Source organism: Culex quinquefasciatus, chromosome 2 (genome assembly GCF_015732765.1).
Source record: "Culex quinquefasciatus strain JHB chromosome 2, VPISU_Cqui_1.0_pri_paternal, whole genome shotgun sequence".
Lineage (NCBI taxonomy): Eukaryota > Metazoa > Arthropoda > Insecta > Diptera > Culicidae > Culex > Culex quinquefasciatus.
In genome coordinates, this window is record NC_051862.1 from 132,444,091 (window position 1) to 132,463,879 (window position 19,789).

The 19,789-nt window shown below is 36.1% G+C and overlaps 1 protein-coding gene across 11 annotated transcripts in view; it reads right to left on the bottom strand.

The window, feature by feature from the left end:
• Window positions 1–19,789, bottom strand: part of LOC6041063 (phosphatidylinositol 3,4,5-trisphosphate 3-phosphatase and dual-specificity protein phosphatase PTEN) — a 130,904-nt gene that overhangs the window by 36,976 nt on the left and 74,139 nt on the right. For all 11 annotated transcript variants that reach the window (XM_038250927.1, XM_038250928.1, XM_038250926.1 and 8 more), the window contains one exon: window positions 2,880–3,024. In XM_038250927.1, coding sequence (XP_038106855.1) covers window positions 2,880–3,024 — 145 coding nt within the window. The remainder of the gene's footprint in view (window positions 1–2,879; window positions 3,025–19,789) is intronic.

Sequence of the window (19,789 nt, forward strand, 5' to 3'; positions counted from 1 at the left end):
TCGAATTGCTTGCAGTTTGGACATGGTGGAAGGAACTGTTTCATCAAGAGTCGTTGTGCAACCTGCGGAGGTGAGCACAAAACTCAAGCTTGCGAAACAATCAACGAGAACATCGAAGCGAAATGTTTCAATTGCGGCGGCGACCGTTCTACCAAGAATCGAAGCTGCCCAAAACGTGCTGAGTTTGTAAAAATTCGGCAGCAAGCGACGACGAGGCACCAACCAAATCGTCGCAAAACACCACCAACTTTCACGGACGTGGATTTTCCTGCTTTGGTGTCACCAGGAGCAGGATCTACTCGAGTGGTTCCAAATCTGCAGCCATTGCCGTTGAATCAGCGGCAAAGAGTTGCAGAGCATACAACACCTCCAGGCTTCAGTCAGCAACCGAGGGAAAACCAACCAACATCAACGGGTGAAGGCAGTAGTGACCTGTTTTCACCACAAGAACTTCGAACATTTTCATCGAAATGACAACAACTCTGCGTGGGTGCAAAACTCGCCAGGAACAAGTAAGAACTCTTGGAGCATTCATCTTAAAATACAGTTCGTAGTTTACTCGTTCTAGTGATTTTGAATATTTCAATGGATTTATTTTTTAGTTTTAAATTAGGATTAGTTGTTAAAGTGATTTTTTTCTTTTTTACCCAAATGTATTCAATTCAATGCAATAATGTAAAACAATTTGAAACAAATAAATAAATGTGATCAGTTAATAATAAAACGAAAAATACAACAAAGATGAAGAGCATTAGGCCATACCACTTATCATGTAAAAGAAATGTAATTATTATAAGAATGTTCAATAAAGACATATTTAATTTCAAAAAAAATGGTTGCAAATTATTTTCCAAAAAGATTATTGAAAAGGTATTTGATGAACTTTTCTATTAAGTTCTTGAGTTTTACTACCCGAATTTTTTTTTCTGAGGAAAGATAAAGAAGACATCAACAGAAAAAATACCTCCAAGATAACCAAGACAGACAAATGCGAAATGGTTTTATTGAGACAATTAAAAAAAAGAAGAAGGCGCCCAAGAAGGTAAATGAAATAAACAATATGCAAAAAAGATAGGGAAATAGTAAACAAAAAAATAATATAATTATTGAAAGAACATAAAAATGAGAAAAAAAAGGAAAAAAAAATGCTTTTTAAAGTAATAAAGCAAAAATCCATTAAAAAACACAAAATAGTTTACAAAATCAATAAAATACGTCAAAAAAGGCAGAGCAAAATATGAAAAGCAAAAGAATGACAAGTAAAATCAGAGAAGAAAAAGTGAAAAGGTCCATATTGACAAGGAAGTAAAACATAACACAAAACAGTTAATTTACGGTATGTGGAACATATTTTATTTCAATAATTTGCAGCCTGAAACGGTGATGAGATAGAAATTTGGTGTCAAAGGGACTTTTATGTAAAATTAGACGCCCGATTTGATGGCGTACTCAAAATTATGAAAAAACGTATTTTTCATCGAAAAAAGCACTAAAAAAGTTTTAAAAATTCTCCCATATTCCGTTACTCGACTGTAAAAAAAAATTGGAGCATGTCATTTTATGGGAAATTTAATGTACTTTTCGAATCTACATAGACCCAGAAGGGTCATTTTATCATTTAAAATTTTTTTTTCATTTTAAAATTATGTGTTTTTTCTAACTTTTCAGGGTTATTTTTTAGAGTGTAACAATGTTCTGCAAAGTTGTAGAGCAGACAATTACAAAAAATTGATTTATAGACATAAGGGGTTTGCTCATAAACATCACGAATTATCGTGATTTTACGAAAAAAAAAAATGAAAAAGTTATTTTTTGCGTTTCTTTTTGTTTCGTCGTCCGTGTCTGTCGCGGGTGACCATGAACGGCCATGATCAACGACGACCAACATTTTCAAAAAATTTTTCGTAAAATCGTGATAACTCGTGATGTTTATAAGCAAACCCCTTATGTCTACATATTAAAATTTTTGTAATTGTCTGCTCTACAACTTTGTAGCACATTGTTTTACTCTAAAAAATAACCCTGCAAAGTTAGAAAAAACACGAAATTTTCAAATGAAACATTTTGTTCTAAATGAAAAAATTACCCTTCTGGGTCAATGTAGATTCGAAGATTACATTAAATTTCCCATAAAATGACATGTTCCAAAATTTTTTAGTCAAGTAACGGAAAATGGGAGAATTTTTAAAACTTTTTTAGTGTTTTTTTGATGAAAAATACTTTTTTTCGGAATTATGAGTACGCCATCGGCGTCTAATTTTACATAAAAGTCCCTTTGACAGCAGACGTGTCACAAGTTAGGTCTATTTATCAGCATTTATTTATATACTTGGGAAACTCAAATAAGTTTTTGTTTGCAACATTTATTTCAAAGTTTAAGTAAATTGAACATCTGGTAATTTGATAAATATATCACTGAATAATTTCAAATAAACAAACAGCTAAGAATATTGTTTTTTTTTTTTTTTACAGCAAAAATAATGCTGAAACATTATAAAATTGCATATTTTCTCAGAGAATGTACCCTCTACTGTAGGAGCCTCGACCACACACCGTATTGGGTCTTCTCCAAAGAGGGGGCGCCTTCGCGTAGAACAAATTTTCAGTTCATGGCAGGGGAAACGAGAGGGGTGGGGGAAGCTTTCCAGCATCAATTAAGGTTCATGTTGATTTATTGCCACAATAACGGCAAGATACATTTTATGTACGCGACGAGCACTCGCGTTCCCTCCAAAGCCTGCCCGGCGACGGCAATAAAATAAATTGGCGATATTTACTGTGTCACTTCGCGGCTCTTGGGTTTGAGAGGTTCCATTGCGGGGTTATACTTTTCAGCGCAAGGTCGCACGCACTTGTCGTAACTAATTAGCGGTACTGACCTGTCCGGCCCTTGCCGGCTTTACAGTGGACGGCCACCACGTTTTTGCCGTTGGCCCGCAGGTGCTCGTCCACGTCCCGGCAGAACGACGTGATCAGCTCGATGTCCGGTGGGTTGTGGTCCTTGAAGGGGTACACCGAGTAGTACTGGAATAGAGGTTAGAGAGAGAAATAGAGAGTTAAACTTAGTAAAATTGTGAGGTTTTATAGTAAGGTGTTCAAAAGATTGAAATATTCATTTAGTTAGTTCATCAACATAAATTGTTCAGAACCAACATTTTTAATTTGTTATCAGTTTATGACAATGTGTTTATGTTCTTTTAAGTTATTAAAAATTCATCAATTTAGCAACAAACATGCAAAGCGAAGCAATTTGCATTGTTTGAATGCAAACCATTAATCATAATCACAAAGCCTAATTAAAAAAACTCGAACAACATCTCAACTTAAAGACAGTTAATTAATTCCCGCCTGCACAAAGTGCGTTCCCGTGATCTAACGTACAAAGCTTCTCACGTACCGGATCGTGACAGCAAATCAAGTTTTCGAACATCGACAGCAATCAACGGGCGCGCGCGCTCAGCTCATCGTTTAGTCAGCCTTTAGTACAAACGACTATACTCCACGCTAAGCGGCTTCAATTAAATTAGGGCTTCATTAAATCGCGAGCACAGGAATTTAGTGGCCGGCACGTGCCGATGAATCGCGTTAAGGTTACGCAACGGCTCGCTCTCCTTAAGACTTGGCAACAAAGTGTCACATATTAGTGGCCATCGGTTTCTTTAACCCATTATGAGCAAGACACAATTGAGCCCAACTTCAGCCCTGTCCAATATGTCAACGTACGCGGCCAAAGTCCACCAACATTTGTAATTCGTTTGATGCAATAGAGTCAATTAATTTTGAACAAGTACTGCAACATGGTCCCCATTTAGATGTGTGGGAGGGAGGGGGGGGGGGAACTATTCATGTCATCAAAGCGCATTTGTAATCATTAATTCAAAGCGTAATTTTCATTAGCTTGGGGCCGAAAATGCTTGAGCGCATACTGACTGTTTCTATACCGCTCGTAATGGAATTGTGACTTGAGCCGAAGGATAAACAGCTGAAATTATTGTCCCGAATCCCCCTCCCCTTATCCGACATTACTGTCAGTGGGGGTGACATTTGGTAAGGGGATTTTGCAATTACTTCAGTTTTTCTCTATGGAACTAAATTCTGCTCAAAGTGTTGTTGCAGAAATCTTGAGGACACTGAAAAAAGCTTAAAAAAATCACGTGCCTAGAACAAATCTTGTCATTTAGAAAGCTGTGTGAAGTTAAGGCACGTTTTGGGTCCAAAATTACCTCTCGAAAAGACAAAAAAAAATACCATAAACCGGGATTAAATCCTATCGATTTATTTTTGGAATATTTTCCAACTAGTAAGGTTTTTCTCAAGATTATTATTTTTTAAAACATGTGCTGGGGTAGGCCACGCAAAGTTGTGGCGCTATAACCACGGCAAATAGTGTCCAGGGCATTTGTGGAAATGCAATGTCCCATCCCCGAGGGTCCCGGAGCACCAAAACTTCATGCTAAGAAGTGCTCCCAACGATTAATTGCCCAAACAAACAGGAACGTGAGCGGGGGATCCCCACGTTTCTTCCTCCCCTGTCGATTCAGAATTGTGTTGTTGTTTGAACATTCGTGCTCAAACTCAACCCACTTCAACGAATCATCTTTGCGGTAAACTTTACGCAGTTGGCCTGGCCGCTTTAACGTTTGTGATGTTTCAAAGCAATTTATTGCATTGGAGCACTGCAATTGTTAATAATGACAAGAGGATGCTAGGCGTTAATCAACCTAAGGCATTGTCCAGGATGCCCTCGAAAGACTGGCTGCGCTACGGTTAGATTAGATTAGATTAGATGTGCTGGGGTAGGCCACGCAAGGTTCACGAACTATTTTTGAAAAAAGTTTTTTGAATAGTGCTTAAAAAAAGTTGCGTTGAAAATTCTTACTTTGAATACCGGGTGACTTTGATATTCTTTGATAGTTTTTTTTTGTGTTAAAACCAGTTTTAAAGTGTTCAAATTGTATGTTTACGTCAAATGAAAAGTTGCTGATATAGTTTTTCTGAAGAAACAAAACAATGTTTGTATTTAGTTAACTAGTTTTATAAGCTTTTTATTAAATACATACAAATTTCAGGTAAACTTGTGAAAAGTCAAAATTTTGTCTGAAGTTTGTTGAAACTAGTTTTGTTTATAAAATTATCGATTCAAAATGCATTTTCAACTGACTTTGAAGCACGAATCAAAAGTTTTCACATTTTATATGAAAATTGTTCAACTGAAAATGCCTTCAAATTTTGAGATTTTTCAAATTCCATTTCAAAAATACATAGTATTTATTTTTTTAAAAATAATGTTACCTGTTTCTAAACGTCCAAAGAATCCAAAAATGCATTCCATTTTCCGATTCAAATTCTTGATCATGGAGAAAACATATACACTTTGAGATTATTCAAATAATGTTTTTTATTAACATTTTATTGATTATATTCAACTAACTTTTAAACTTAAGGAAAACTTCTTCTAGAAGAAGTTTGAACACTTCTCAACCACGGTCAGTATGATTCCATAGCATTCCGTAAGAATTTAATTTTTACTCTCTTCTTTTGCGAAATATCTCAAATCTATCAAAGTCACCCCGTTTGCCGGTACTTTACATAACTTAACCTTTCTTGAAGGCTATTCCCTCAGAGTAAAAAAAGAATACTAAACCTATGTTTGAATACAAAATTACACTGAACAAATTTAAAAAATATGATAATATTACACCGAGGATTAATGACAGATTCTTTTCTAAAATTAGGTTAAAGTCACGTTAATAAAATAAACAACAGCATTTAAATAATTAACACTTTTTAAGTGTTATGTTTCATATTCCAAACGAATTGAGATAAAATGACGACGAAAAAGAAATTATGTTTAACCATCAAATTTTTCAACCTCCAAATATTCAACTTTGTTGTGGCTTAATTAAATGACACTGAGAAAATATATTAGTTCACAAAATTTAAACTTTCCCAGACTATATCTCAGCAGCTAGCAGTCCGATCAACAAGGTTTAAAAACGGTGTTGGAATTCGAGCGAAAAGAAGGAAAGCCTTTCTCGCTCGTAAGCGAAGTAGAGAACTTGCAGCTCTATAGCTATTTGAAGTTAGCAGTTTCGAAAAACTCCATCTCCACACTGCTTTGACCAAATCGGTTCAAATTTTTGGTGAAGCCTCGTTAAACCGGTCCTGTGTGCATGACGAAGCCCGATTTTCAAAAAGTTTATTTGAAAATAAGATAAAAATATTTCTGTGTTTGTCATAAAAAAGTCGTCAGTTTTAAATTTTTGTATTTTTTAAAATGGCAAAATTTCAAAATCGGGCTTCGTTATGCACACGGTATATGTCTTGTAAGCCTTCACCTCAAATTTCAGCCAATTTGGTCTATCCCATCTCGAGATATCGTGGCATCCGTAAATCAATTCGGCGTTTAGAGAAAAAACGCTCACAAAGTTTGACAGTTCACTTTGCGCATGGCAAAATTTTGAGCGTAAATCGTCTCTTACTCGGTTTAATCATGGAATATCTTCATGAAACTTTCAGAAGTGATTGAAAATCACATTTTGAGTGGATTGAATAAATTTTCTGAAACATGAAATTTTGTGATTTTCTACATGTATGTAACCCCTTAATGATGCCTTAAATTTAAAAAAAAAAGTGAGATCACAAATTTAATAATGCATTAAATATTTTTGCTATTTTGTTGGCAATATTTAGATTTTTTTAAATCACAATTTATTTCAAAAATCATTTCTCACGTACTCTATTTTGCACCATCCTTAACTCTAGCGAAAAAGATGTATTTTTAAGTCGCCTGAAACATATCCAAAACTTTAGAAATAAAAAAAATTATGAATTTGAAAAAACGTCGTAACCGGGATTTATAATTTATTTATATCCTAATCATACCTGAGGCGACCAAATGTGCGGAATTTTAATGAAAAAAAAACTTTACATTTTAAAACTTTTATAAATTAACATCAAAAATGGAAGAATATGAAAATTTCATTCAGCAAATCTCGGTTATTTTGTGAATATCCCATTTTTTTTTTCGAACTATCCGATTTTTTTTAAAAGGACCAAAAAAGGAGTCAGAGTCGTTAAATCTTCAGGCCTCCGTGTTGGAGTCATTCGATTTTACCGTGTAAACCGAAGTTACACCGAGAAAAATTAGTTTCCAATATCGTGAACAAACGTTCATTGAATTGGGAATCACAAACAAGGTGTTCCACTTCCGTGGTACAGAGAAATAAAATCAATTCCTGAAATCGTGAATTGTGTTCATGAATTTAATAACCACGAAGGAATTTATTCATGAGTATAGTGAATTTGAGCAACAACCGTAAATATAAGACTTCGTGGTTCTAAAATTCATGAACACAATTCACGAGTTCAGGAATTGACTTTTTTCCGTGTAAGTTTTTCTAAAACTTTCTTGGTTTTGAATTCCATGAACACTGCTTTAAAAGCTGAACAGTAAAAAAAATGAAGCTTGGATTTTTGAAATTATGCGTTATTGTTTCTAAACAATGTGTAAAAATGTTCAATTCAACAGAAACTGATGAAAAATTCACCAGTTCCTGGTATAAAATTACACATTTTGTAACACAATATCTAAACCATTCTCAGATGTTCAAAATCAAAACAAATTATTAGCTCTACAGCATTGCCTTGGCGTTCTTGTTGAGGCAATATTTTTACACCTAACCTTCCATCCACCCCGAGATTCGAACTGACGGCCTTTGGATTGTGAGTCCAACTGTCTACCAGCGACTCCACCGAGGCAGGACTCAGGGAGACGACTCCTACGCCTGGACTGAGCTAACGACCTAACAATCTAGGTTAGACCGGGCCAACATTTACTTCCCCGTCCGACGGAATCGCGTCTCGAAAAATGCCACCGGGACCGTCAGGGATCGAAACCAGGCCGACTGGGTGAGAGGCAACCACGCTTACCCCTACACCACGAGTCCCTTTCCCAGATGTTATATTACCAACAAAAATATTCTGTTAACCGACTCCAAAGCCCTGCCCTTTTAAATGTTGAATAATGAAAATTTTGTGAAATTTTCTGCTTTTTTTTTTGCTTGAAATTTCAAGCCCAGCATTTGAAAATTTTGAAAATATGTGTTTTGCCTTTGATGAAAACATCAAATCTCTTCTGTTTCAAACTTCAGTAACTATCCCATTTTTTACGTGCACAAACCTGCATTGTAATACAAAGAAGTCCTCCTCAAAGTCGAGATCTTTTAATTAATAACGATTCTTCGATGGTTTTGAATCGCCGTCGCGTTGCAGCCTCGGTACCATGCTAGTAATTGCTGGCAAATAATCATGAAACCACCACTGCGACAGACGATGATGACGGCTAATGATAACGACTATGGGCCATGTTACTCTGGGGCTGGCTGACTGCTGCTTGCTAGGAGGAGGGCCACATCATTTATCTTAATATATTATCTATTAAACTATTTAAAAGCTCATTGTTATAATCTGCCTAGTTTGGTCGTTCGTTCGTTCGTCAAGTCAATTATTCTCTGCGCGGGGTTGGGTTGCATTACAGAACATAACCTGTAGAACAAACGGTGGGAGGGGTTGACGGCGGTTGAGAGTGCACACCTCCACATGACTTGTTCTAAATCAAACCGCGCGCTCGCGTCGCTCCGTGTGTCTGTGTGTGCAACGCCTCTCTTTAGTAGAGTAATAACTAAGTAACAGTACACGATTATACCCACCGACTGAGTAGTTGGTTGGCAGCACGTTCTCTTTTTTTTTTTTGCTTGAGGGGGCTTCCTCCTCGTCATCGGAGCCGGGCGCGCGCACTCTAAACAGCTGGGCATGTCAGCTGTTAGTGGCACTTGTGCCCTAGTACGGGGCCACGGGACAGGTGGGTCATTGGGGGAAGGGGGAGGAGGTGGGAGCTGCAGGGTGCATAGCAACTAGCGACAGCGACCCGGTTTCGGTGGAGAAATTGAAAAAGTGTGTTCCGTCATTGCATCGTGTCTGAACCAGGCAGCAGCAGCAGAGTTAGCTAGTTAGGTATATGGGAAGCGCATTGTTTTTGCACAACGTTAAGGGATGCGCATTTTTTAAATGAATGTTATTTTTAAAACGATAACATTTAAATACATCTGATGCATTCGAATGTACAAAAAAAAAACAGAATAGCAAATCAAAATTCTTGTCAAAAATAATCAACCATCGACTGTTTGATTTTGTTTTTTTTTTCTTTTTTTCTTGTGGTCAACAAATTTTGGTCGACTTTTGTAGTACGAGAAACATTTGTGATGAGTTTGACCAATTTCATCCGGTTTTATAAAGTTTCAACCCGTAAAACTCGATCGTGTGATTTCGAATGTTAAAAGTTATCGTTTTTGAAAGTTCAGAAAAAATTGCATTGTGGATCGTACTCTGCTTGAATGTGAGGATTTTTCTAAAATAAAGAAACAAACCAGAGGTACACTCCAAACAAAACCTTTAGAAGTATCACTGTCATGCAAATTTTACAAAACATTCTTCTTACTTTCGAAAGTAGTGTGTCCATCCCTGGAATTCCCGGGACAAAAATCCCGGGATTTTTTTCCAAAACTGGGAGTTCACAAATTCCGGGATATTTTTATATTTTGTCCCGGGAATTCCCGAAATTTAAATCAAAACAAATTTTGGTCTAGAATTTCAGATTTGGTTTTAGAAATAGATCAATAGTTGAATATTAAGTAATCAATAAGAATTTTAAAGCATTAAAATTTGTATTCGGCATATATCAGCATTAATTCGGCTTATTAAAATTTAAGTTTCCAGATCCGCAAAACGATTTGTGCCTTAAATATTTTCTATTAAATTTTATTTATTAAAAAAAAGACTTAGTACACCGATTTTTATTTTGCTTTTTTAATGGCGAAACTGCAATCGAAGGAGTTAGGATTTTCCACGATTTTCTTTTCTAAATTTGATTCAGTGTAAAAAATAAAACTTATTAAATCCCTGTTCGTTTGGGTAAATTTCACTTTAACAAATTCGAAATCATGACCAAAAAATTTCTAAAAATGAGCTAAGAAAACAAATTACAACACAAAACTAATTTAAAAAATAGAAGAAGCTAGTTTACTATCTTTTACACAAAAGTTTTATCCTTGTCTGTGACTTTGCTTAAATTATTATTTTTATTCAATTTAATGTAAAGAAAGCATAATGTGAATCAAATTCTTATTTTCGGAAATTCTGTTGAAATCTCTTTTAAAATATTTAATTTTTTTATACGACACTCTCAAAATGCTGAACTTATTTTTTGAGTTGGGTAATTCTCTACCAACTCACACGAAATCGGGAAAAGTTGCCCCGACCCCTCTTCGATTTGCGTGAAACTTTGTCCTAAGGGGTAACTTTTGTCCCTGATCACGAATCCGAGGTCCGTTTTTTGTTATCTCGTGACGGAGGGGCGGTACGACCCCTTCCATTTTTGAACATGCGAAAAAAGAGGTGTTTTTCAATAATTTGCAGCCTGAAACGGTGATGAGATAGAAATTTGGTGTCAAAGGGACTTTTATGTAAAATTAGACGCCCGATTTGATGGCGTACTCAGAATTCCGAAAAAACGTATTTTTCATCAAAAAAAACACTTGAAAAAGTTTTAAAAATTCTCCCATTTTCCGTTACTCGACTGTAAAAATTTTTGGAACATGTCATTTTATGGGAAATTTAACGTACTTTTCGAATCTACATTGACCCAGAAGGGTCATTTTTCATTTAGAACAATTTTTTTCATTTTAAAATGTTGTGTTTTTTCTAACTTTGCAGGGTTATTTTTTAGAGTGTAACAATGTTCTACAAAGTTGTAGAGCAGACAATTACAAAAATTTTGATATATAGACATAATGGGTTTCCTTATAAACATCACGAGTCATCGCGATTTTACGAAAAAATGTTTTGAAAAAGTTACTTTTTGCGTTTCTCTTTGTTTCGTCGTCCGTGTCTGTCGCGGGTGACCATGAACGGCCATGATCGATGACGACCAACTTTTTCAAAACTTTTTTTCGTAAAATCACGATAACTCGTGATGTTTTTAAGCAAACTTCTTATGTCTATATATAACATTTTTGTAATTGTCTGCTCTACAATTTTGTAGAACATTGTTACACTCTAAAAATTACCCTGCAAAGTCAGCAAAAACACGAAATTTTAAAATGAAAATTTTTGTTCTAAATGAAAAATGACCCTTCTGGGTCAGTGTAGATTCGAAAAGTACATTAAATTTCTCATAAAATGACATGTTCCAAAAATTTTTTAAGTCGAGTAACGGAAAATGGCAGACTTTTTAAAACTTTTTTTAATATTTTTTTTCGATGAAAAATACGTTTTTTTGGAATTCTGAGTATGCCATCAAATCGGGCGTCTAATTTTACATAAAAGTCTCTTTGACACCAAATTTCTATCTCATCACCGTTTCAGGCTGCAAATTATTGAAAAACACCTCTTTTTTCGCATGTTCAAAAATGGAAGGGGTCGTACCGCCCCTCCGTCACGAGATAACAAAAAACGGACCTCGGATTCGTAATCAGGGACAAAAGTTACCCCTTAGGACAAAGTTTCACGCAAATCGAAGAGGGGTCGGGGCAACTGCTGTGTGAGTTGGCGGAGAATTACCCAGTTAGGTTAGTGAATTTAGACAAAGTATTAGAACGTGTGAAATCCGTGAAATTCTTCTTTCAATGGACTTTTAAAAGGATTGTCAATACATATTTCAAGACTTATTTTTTGAGAAAATTCTAATGGTAAGATTTGGATAAATCTTGATTGTTGTTGCTGTTGTCAATTCTTTTATTTCAGGCAGCTTTAATCTTCTTGGATATTCGCTGCCCATATCTTGATAAGATTTTGAAATAAATAATCTCAATAATCCACAAGTGAAATAAAAGATTTAAATTCTTTATGAAAAATATTGGGAAATGTTAATATGAAATATTGAGACATTTTAATAATTTTAATTTTAAAAATTAAATTCAACCAGACCAAAGTCTTCACCACGAATAAGTCAGTTTTATAAACTTGCCCTTTGGATATCTGCTTTAGTATTATTAGTAGATAATGTCTTGTTGAGACACCTCATTTATTTAAGTAGTCTTGTTCAAAAAAATATAAAGGTACTTTTTTAAGTCACGTAGTCAAGCAATGAAATAAAAATAAAAATGTAGTATCGGCCCCAAGTGAAAAAATGTAATGATTATTGATTAATAATAACATAATAATAATAATACTAGTAATAGTAATTAAAATTTACATAAACTAATGAGGTCAAACAAATTGTAACAAATTCGTTTTTTCTTTAAATCATTTTTTTCTAAAATTCAAAACCCAGCGACTAACTTTTGACCATGCTTCTCTATGGCTCAAAAGTTGCGGGTTTTTTTTTCATAAAATTATTTTTATTAGGTCCTTTTCGGTGCTGGGAAAAAATGTTGCTGGTTTTGTTTCGGTAAAACAAATTAAGAGATTTTTTTGAAAAGGTCCTATGTGTTTCTAATGTTTATAGCTCCTTGTTTAAAATGATATCAAAAAATCTCGAAAATTAAAAGTTACCAATTTTGGGAAATTATGTTTTTGTAAAGAAGGTAATTAAAAAATTAGCAAGATGTCTTTTTGGCGTACCTATTTTTTCTGAATAGTCCTCATCAATACCTACAACTTTGCTGAACTTTGATCCGAAAATTCCTTAGAAAGTTACAGAGTTTCGAATATTTACGTACCACTTTTGTATGGACAGCTGTCAAAATTGTCTGGAGATTGTATGGGGTAACCAATGAAGCAAAATGTCGTCTTTGGTAACAAAGTTGAGCCATATCAAAAAATCAAATCCATTTTCGGTGTTGGTTGAGAATTGCTTACATACATTTTACATACCAAATGTTTAGTTTTCTTTAGGTTTAATTTGTTCGACATCTCTTGCGATGTTTTCATGAATATTTTTGAAATATATAAAGCAAGTAATTTGCTGCAGTGTAGATCTATTTTAACATCTAATCAAACCTTCACCAAGTAGCTGCACACCCCTAGCACTACCGGCTAATAGCCGCGCCGGCCGGGGAGGGTGGAACCTCTCTACTTTGTTCAACAATTACCCCGGTACAACCCAGACCGAGAGAGAGAGAGCCGGCATCAGATGTTGATGATGATTACGGGCACGTCACATCAGCCATACCTGACCTGGCCCGGCTCCGGATCCGAGTCTGTCCCGGTCGTCCAAATCGTTGCCAATCACGCAAAGGCAGATTTGCATGTTAAATATTGATACAACTTGCATAATTTGGACCTCTATCGCTCGGGCGCGCGCGTTCGTTCTTTGTATGGGCTTTTGTCGGTAGCCAGTTTTTTAGTATCCAACTGTCCAACTGGGGCTACTAGTAATGAATGGTGGTGGCTGTCGTTAAGGTGAATCACTGTGTCGCGGATGATGACGATGCATCGATCACCACCCGGTTGGCAACCGATAGCACTGTTGCACTTTGGAGAACAGACAAAAAATGTCACGTCAGTGCAAAAAGGTGACAACAAAGTCAGTGGCATTATGGGCGGTTCATAAAAGGATCACCTTTTGACTGGACTCAACAGTGGAGTACGTGACGAGATTCACGCAACAGCTGTTGCAAGGTTATTTCTTTGGTTAGATGGACATTCAGATTTTCTACTAAGGAACATGAAAGAAATTTGATTAAATATTTGCAATAGCCTCTCTCTCTCTCTCTGATTGCTCAACTTATTATCTGCATAAATGATGCTCAAACAGAGCGGATTCCATTTAACGTCAGGACTCCGATGTCAGATGACACGAAAATCGGTTCACTGACACAAAATGCAAGTCTACACAATGCTACCTAGAAAATGCCGCAGCATTTTGAATATTTCACTAGCCAATAAATTATGGATCACGCCGACCGTTCATTGTCCGCTGCTCTGCGAACAGACCTTCTTTGGGCCGGCCAAGCGTTAAAATGTCAAAATCAGCTGACAGGGAGCTTTGCACGCAAAAAAAAAAATTCTGGCACATGCGCACTATTCAGTTCCAGTCTCTGGTACCTGTTCCCAAGCGGACAACCTGGTTTTGAATACTTTTTTCTGGCTAGTGCTTTCCTTACGTGATGTGCTGGAATTATTTATGATCAATTTATTCAAATCGTTTTCTTCTAATCTAATCTAATAATCTAATCTAACACAAACGCAGCCAGTCCGATGAAAGCATGCTGGAAAGTCTTGTGATTAGATTACGCCACAAGCACTTTTCTTGTCATTATTAATAATTGCAGTACATCCGAGAACACCCGAAAATGTAATGCAAAAATTAAAGCGGCCAGCCCTACTACGTTGTGTTTACCGCAGAGAGGATTCTGAGAACGGATCACATTTCACAGAATCTACAGGGAGGAAGGATGCGTGGACATACCGTACCAAACGCTCCAGTTTACAGTTTCATATGTGTTTTGTATAATGTGTTCAGTGTAAAATATAGTGTGATTATATAATCAATTGAATATAATAATGCAATATAATGATCATTTAATAAAATCCCTTCACCTATTTATAATAACCGCGCACCCAAGCACACAAACAGCGACACAAAAGAAATGAAAATGAGCATGCAAAAACAAGACAACGCGTCCCCGTGGTCAGCGCACTAATGATGCCATTATTCAATTATAATAACCACGCACCCAAGCACACAAACAGCGACACAAAAGAAATGAAAATGAGCATGCAAAAACAAGACAACGCGTCCCCGTGGTCAGCGCACTAATGATGCCATTATTCAGTTATAATAACCACGCACCCAAGCACACAAACAGCGACACAAAAGAAATGAAAATGAGCATGCAAAAACAAGACAGCGCGTCCCCGTGGTCAGCGCACTAATGATGCCATTATTCAATTATAATAACCGCGCACCCAAGCACACAAACAGCGACACAAAAGAAATGAAAATGAGCATGCAAAAACAAGACAGCGCGTCCCCGTGGTCAGCGCACTAATGATGCCATTATTCAATTATAATAACCACGCACCCAAGCACACAAACAGCGACACAAAAGAAATGAAAATGAGCATGCAAAAACAAGACAGCGTGTCCCCGTGGCCAGCGCACTAATCTCAATTTATTCAAATCGTTTTCTTTAAAAAAAATCTGTGATCAAATATGAAGTATCATGAACTCAGTAAGAGTATCAAGTAATCAATCAATTTGAAATATAACAACACAACTGCGAATCAGACAAGTTCAGCACTGCTAGGTGGATTACACGCTCGAACCATTTTCCGGCATTTACATCGGGCCAAATTCGAATAGCCCGACTAGCCAACCGGTTGGCAACAGCCTACCAAAAGGGCAAATTGGGGGAAAAAGTGTAACGATTCGGAAATTGTCAGCGCGCAAGAAAGGCCTTTAAATGCCATCCCCCGCCTAGAAATGGGAGGGGTGTCTCGGAAGGGGGGAGGGACATATATGGCGAAAACGTTTATGCATGGATATAAGAAATTATTGCCGGTCAGCTGCACGCCCACTCGACTCCTGGTTGTCGGGGGAGGGAAATGCCACATGGGTTCGATGGCATTTCGTCGAAAGCGGGGGGAGGGGGGGGGGCATGATGGCTTCTGTGTCTCTTTTCGACGAGGCAGAACCGAATCGATGAACCCCACACGCATGATGGGATAATGGTTTGGTCAAGCGAGCAGGAGGAAATTGCCGAAGTTGAGGTCATTATTTTGGTGAAAATTTGCATTTTTATAGTGTTTTCAATTGTTGTCAATTATATAAAAAAAAAGTTTCAAATTAACACTATTCTAGTTTTATTACTCATAGCATATCATTGATTATAGTACCTTGCAGGTCAAACAGATATTAGGTACTCAGCAAAAAATCCGATGGTAAAATCGCATGCAAAAGCATGCACATCACCTTCGTCAAAAAGATACTTAATATTACACACTGACTGCATGTACATTTTTTGTAAAAAATAAATTGACAGGATTCAAACCCAGTACCAACTTTAAGGACTGGCGCCTTAGGCCGCTCGGCCAACAAAACGATAAAGATGCAAAGGATAAACGCATATATGAGTTTGACATATCGGTCAAGTAGGTTTCTCATACTGATGGGCTACATATTTCAGGATGTAATATCCCATAGAATTTCATGAAATAATGCAAAATTTACACAGCAAAAAATCCGATGGTAAAATCGCATGCAAAAGCATTCACATCACCTTTGTGAGCAAAAGCATGTAAAATTGTATGAGAAAACGTGTACACAAAAAGCATGTACCGAAGAAAAAAAAAGGGCTGCTCACCCCAAAAATAACATCAATGCGGCGAGTATCATATTCAGATTACCGAGTCCGCGCCCCAACCCTCTCGGCTATCTCGCCGCTGTGAATGTAATTGGATCTTCACCGATGTACAGAAAACCTACTGTTACATTGACATTGATCCAACCATTTTCACAGTGGCGAAATAGCCGAGCGGGTAGGGGCGCAGACTAATTAATCTGAAAATGACTCCCGCCGGATTCATGTTATTTTTGGGGTGAGCAGACCTGATTTTTTCTTCTTCGGAACATGCTTTTTGTGTATACGTTTTCTCATACATATCACATGCTTTTGCTCACAAATGTGATATGCATGCTTTTGCATGCGATTTTACACAGATTTTTTTACTGTGTACAACTGCAAAAAAGTGCTGCTTCTTTACAACTTTGTATCAACGTGTTCTATTTAAAAAAAACTGTTTCAAAATAAGGACCCCATTTTTTGTTTGTTTCTGTTGAATTTAACTTTTTTACACATTAGTTTAGGTAGAAATACCCAAAATATGTCATATTTTAATGAGTTAAAAATTTTCAATCTTCCAAAATAAACTTTTTTTACAGGATGCCATTCATTTAAGAAAAACAGTTTTTTTCTGCTAATTTTTTGATTTTGATTTCAAGGCATTTATTTGGGGTTTGAAAATATTTAAAATAGTATAAACTAATTTACTTAAAATGTTGACAATTAAATATTTCACTAATGAAATGTTATATAAATTTATATTGAAAAAGTGTCTTTACATCGGGACCCGAGCAGACGGAAATAACTTTGGAATAACATTTTTTGATATTTGAAAATATTAGGCCAATAACATTTTATGTTATTTATAACAAGATTTGTAATTCGTCGTTATGAATTTGTTGTTATTGGATTGTTATTGTTATAACAGACTATTAACATTTTAAGTTATTTTTCGAACAAATCTTTGTTATTATTTTTTGTTATTTTAACAACTAATCCGATCATCCTCAACATTTGGAGGTATTCTTCCATAACAAAAAATGTTATTCCAAAGTTGTTTTGGTTTTCAATCAATATCAGACCAATAACAAATATTGTTATGATAACATAAATTGTTATTCAACTCTTATGAAAAAAATGACTTTTCAAGAAAAACTCATAACACTTTTTGTTTTTCAACAGTATTTGTTTTTGAAATGGCATGAATTTAAATATTAGTCTGTTCGGGCAAATGTATTCCGTTTAGAAAATACTTATTATTCATTCTATAATGATGGAATTACCAAATTATCACTACAAAATGAAGTGCTGAAAGGTTTATTATAGCACTCAATTTAATACAGAAGTTTTCTGGATGTAGCACTAGATTTTGATTTAAAACGTTAGGTTGGTTTGATTTAACACAGTTAAAAAAGGACCCAGATCAATTAAAGTTAGGGAATAAACTAAAAAATAGTATGCACTTAAAAATGCATTTCTTTGACGTTTCACTTTCTTCTATGTAAACTTAAGACTGATTTTATTACCTCATTGGGTCTAAACGTGCGCAGCACTCATTTACCATAGCGATGAATAGGAATGATAAGATATGAATAAAAAAAAGTATAAATTAGACACTGTGGCGAACAACGGCCTATCGTCGAATGCGTTAAAAAATGAGTCAGTACATAAGTATGTAGTATACACAAAAGTACTGCACTGCAAGACGACTACTAAAAAGCAGCCACACCCCCGGGCAATTATCACCCCCCACCCACTTCATCCTACCTACCAACCCTCACTGTCCAAAAAGTGCATCGCGAATCGTGTAATTCTTCTTCATTTGCGATAAAATCTCTTCTTTTTTCGCGAAAACGAAAAAAAAAATGCACACTACCACACTTTCGCACATTTTCATATGCATTAAGAGGCAAGACACAGGCAATTGGCAACAGTAGCGCAGCCAACGCAGACATTCAACCGTGTGTAAGTCTGTATAAATCAGCAGCAGCAACAATTACGACCGAAGATTGCACCGGTCGATCAATTATCGCAATTACGATTATTTAACAATAAAATCATTTTACTCTCTTTTTTTCTTCGCTATCGCTAACGCGCGATGTAAGATCACACACACACACATACATGAGCTTGAACCACTCAACAACTGCCGAACCTTTGCGGATGCACTTTTCAACTTTTTGTACGAATGTGTGTGGGTCATAAATAATTGCATGGTAACACACTCGGCAATAAAACCGTGAACCACGATAAACGTTGAAGGAGCACACACGCGGCGATGACGCGGCGTCAGTCAGCTGGTTCGAGATCTAGACAATGCGGCTATAATATTCTTAGCAAATGTTTATGAATGAGGAAGGGGATGAGTGTAGAACAGGCCTGACCAACATTTTTGGCACATTTTTGACAGTTTAAAAAAGTATTTTTGCATTCAGTTTTTAAAACAGATTTGCTGTAATCTTGATAGGGCCCACGGGTCGGAGGGACTATTGACCTAAAATTCAGTTAAAAACGACCTGCAAGAATATTTTAACGAACTATTGCCAAAATTATAATTATTGGAAATCTGAGTACCGATTTCATCAATGGAATCAAGAAAAATGGACAATTTTTTTTTTATTTTAATAGCAAGCCAAAATTTTATCATTTAAATGCAAAAGAAAAAAGCATTGAAAATGCAGTATACAGTCGGTTAGCAATCATTAGTTTTCAAAAATTATATTCTCTGTCTGGCGTAGACAATCGTCATAACACTCCCCCCCCCTCTCAAGTGTCTACGTGGTTTATGGATGGTCCCCTAAGAAAATATATAAGGGCGTAAGGGTGTAACTTTGAATGCTTGGCGCTTTTGAAAATGTTAGTCTTGATTTAAACATCCATTTTTCTGTTTTTAAACCATTGCATGGAAATATCTCAGCAACTAAGGGTCGTATCAAAAAAGTTCAAAAAGGTAAAATATTGAGAATTTTCTCTACCATTCAAAAATAGTTTTTTCAAAAGACGGCAAACATGTGCACTAGGGGAAATATGCCCTTTCTAATCAAACATCTATCTTCGTCTTATGAACAGTTTGATGCTCGGTTAAAGCTCCAAAAATACTATTTAGGCTATAAACTTACCAGCAACAGCACCGCCTCGAGTAAGCACGCAAATGTTTGCCATTTACTAGCCAAAAAGATTAAATTTAATACACTTTTGATCATAATTTCTATTTTGCGAGACCATTTCTCAGCATTTTGGTGGCACACACATCCACACGCAAGATGAGAGGTTGGCTGCTTAACGAAAGTCGCCGCCATCAATATCTTTTCACTTGCGCTAACGATTTCAAAGCGCTTAAGATATAAAATTGCTTCCAACTACCGGCAACATGTCTCTTGAACATTAGTTAGTCACTCACTTGAAAGCAGGGTAGCCAGGTTGCCAGATAAATCTGGGAATGCCAGATTTTTCAACTGTCAGCCAGAATAAAGATTCATCCTTCTCAGTGCCAGATTTTGACA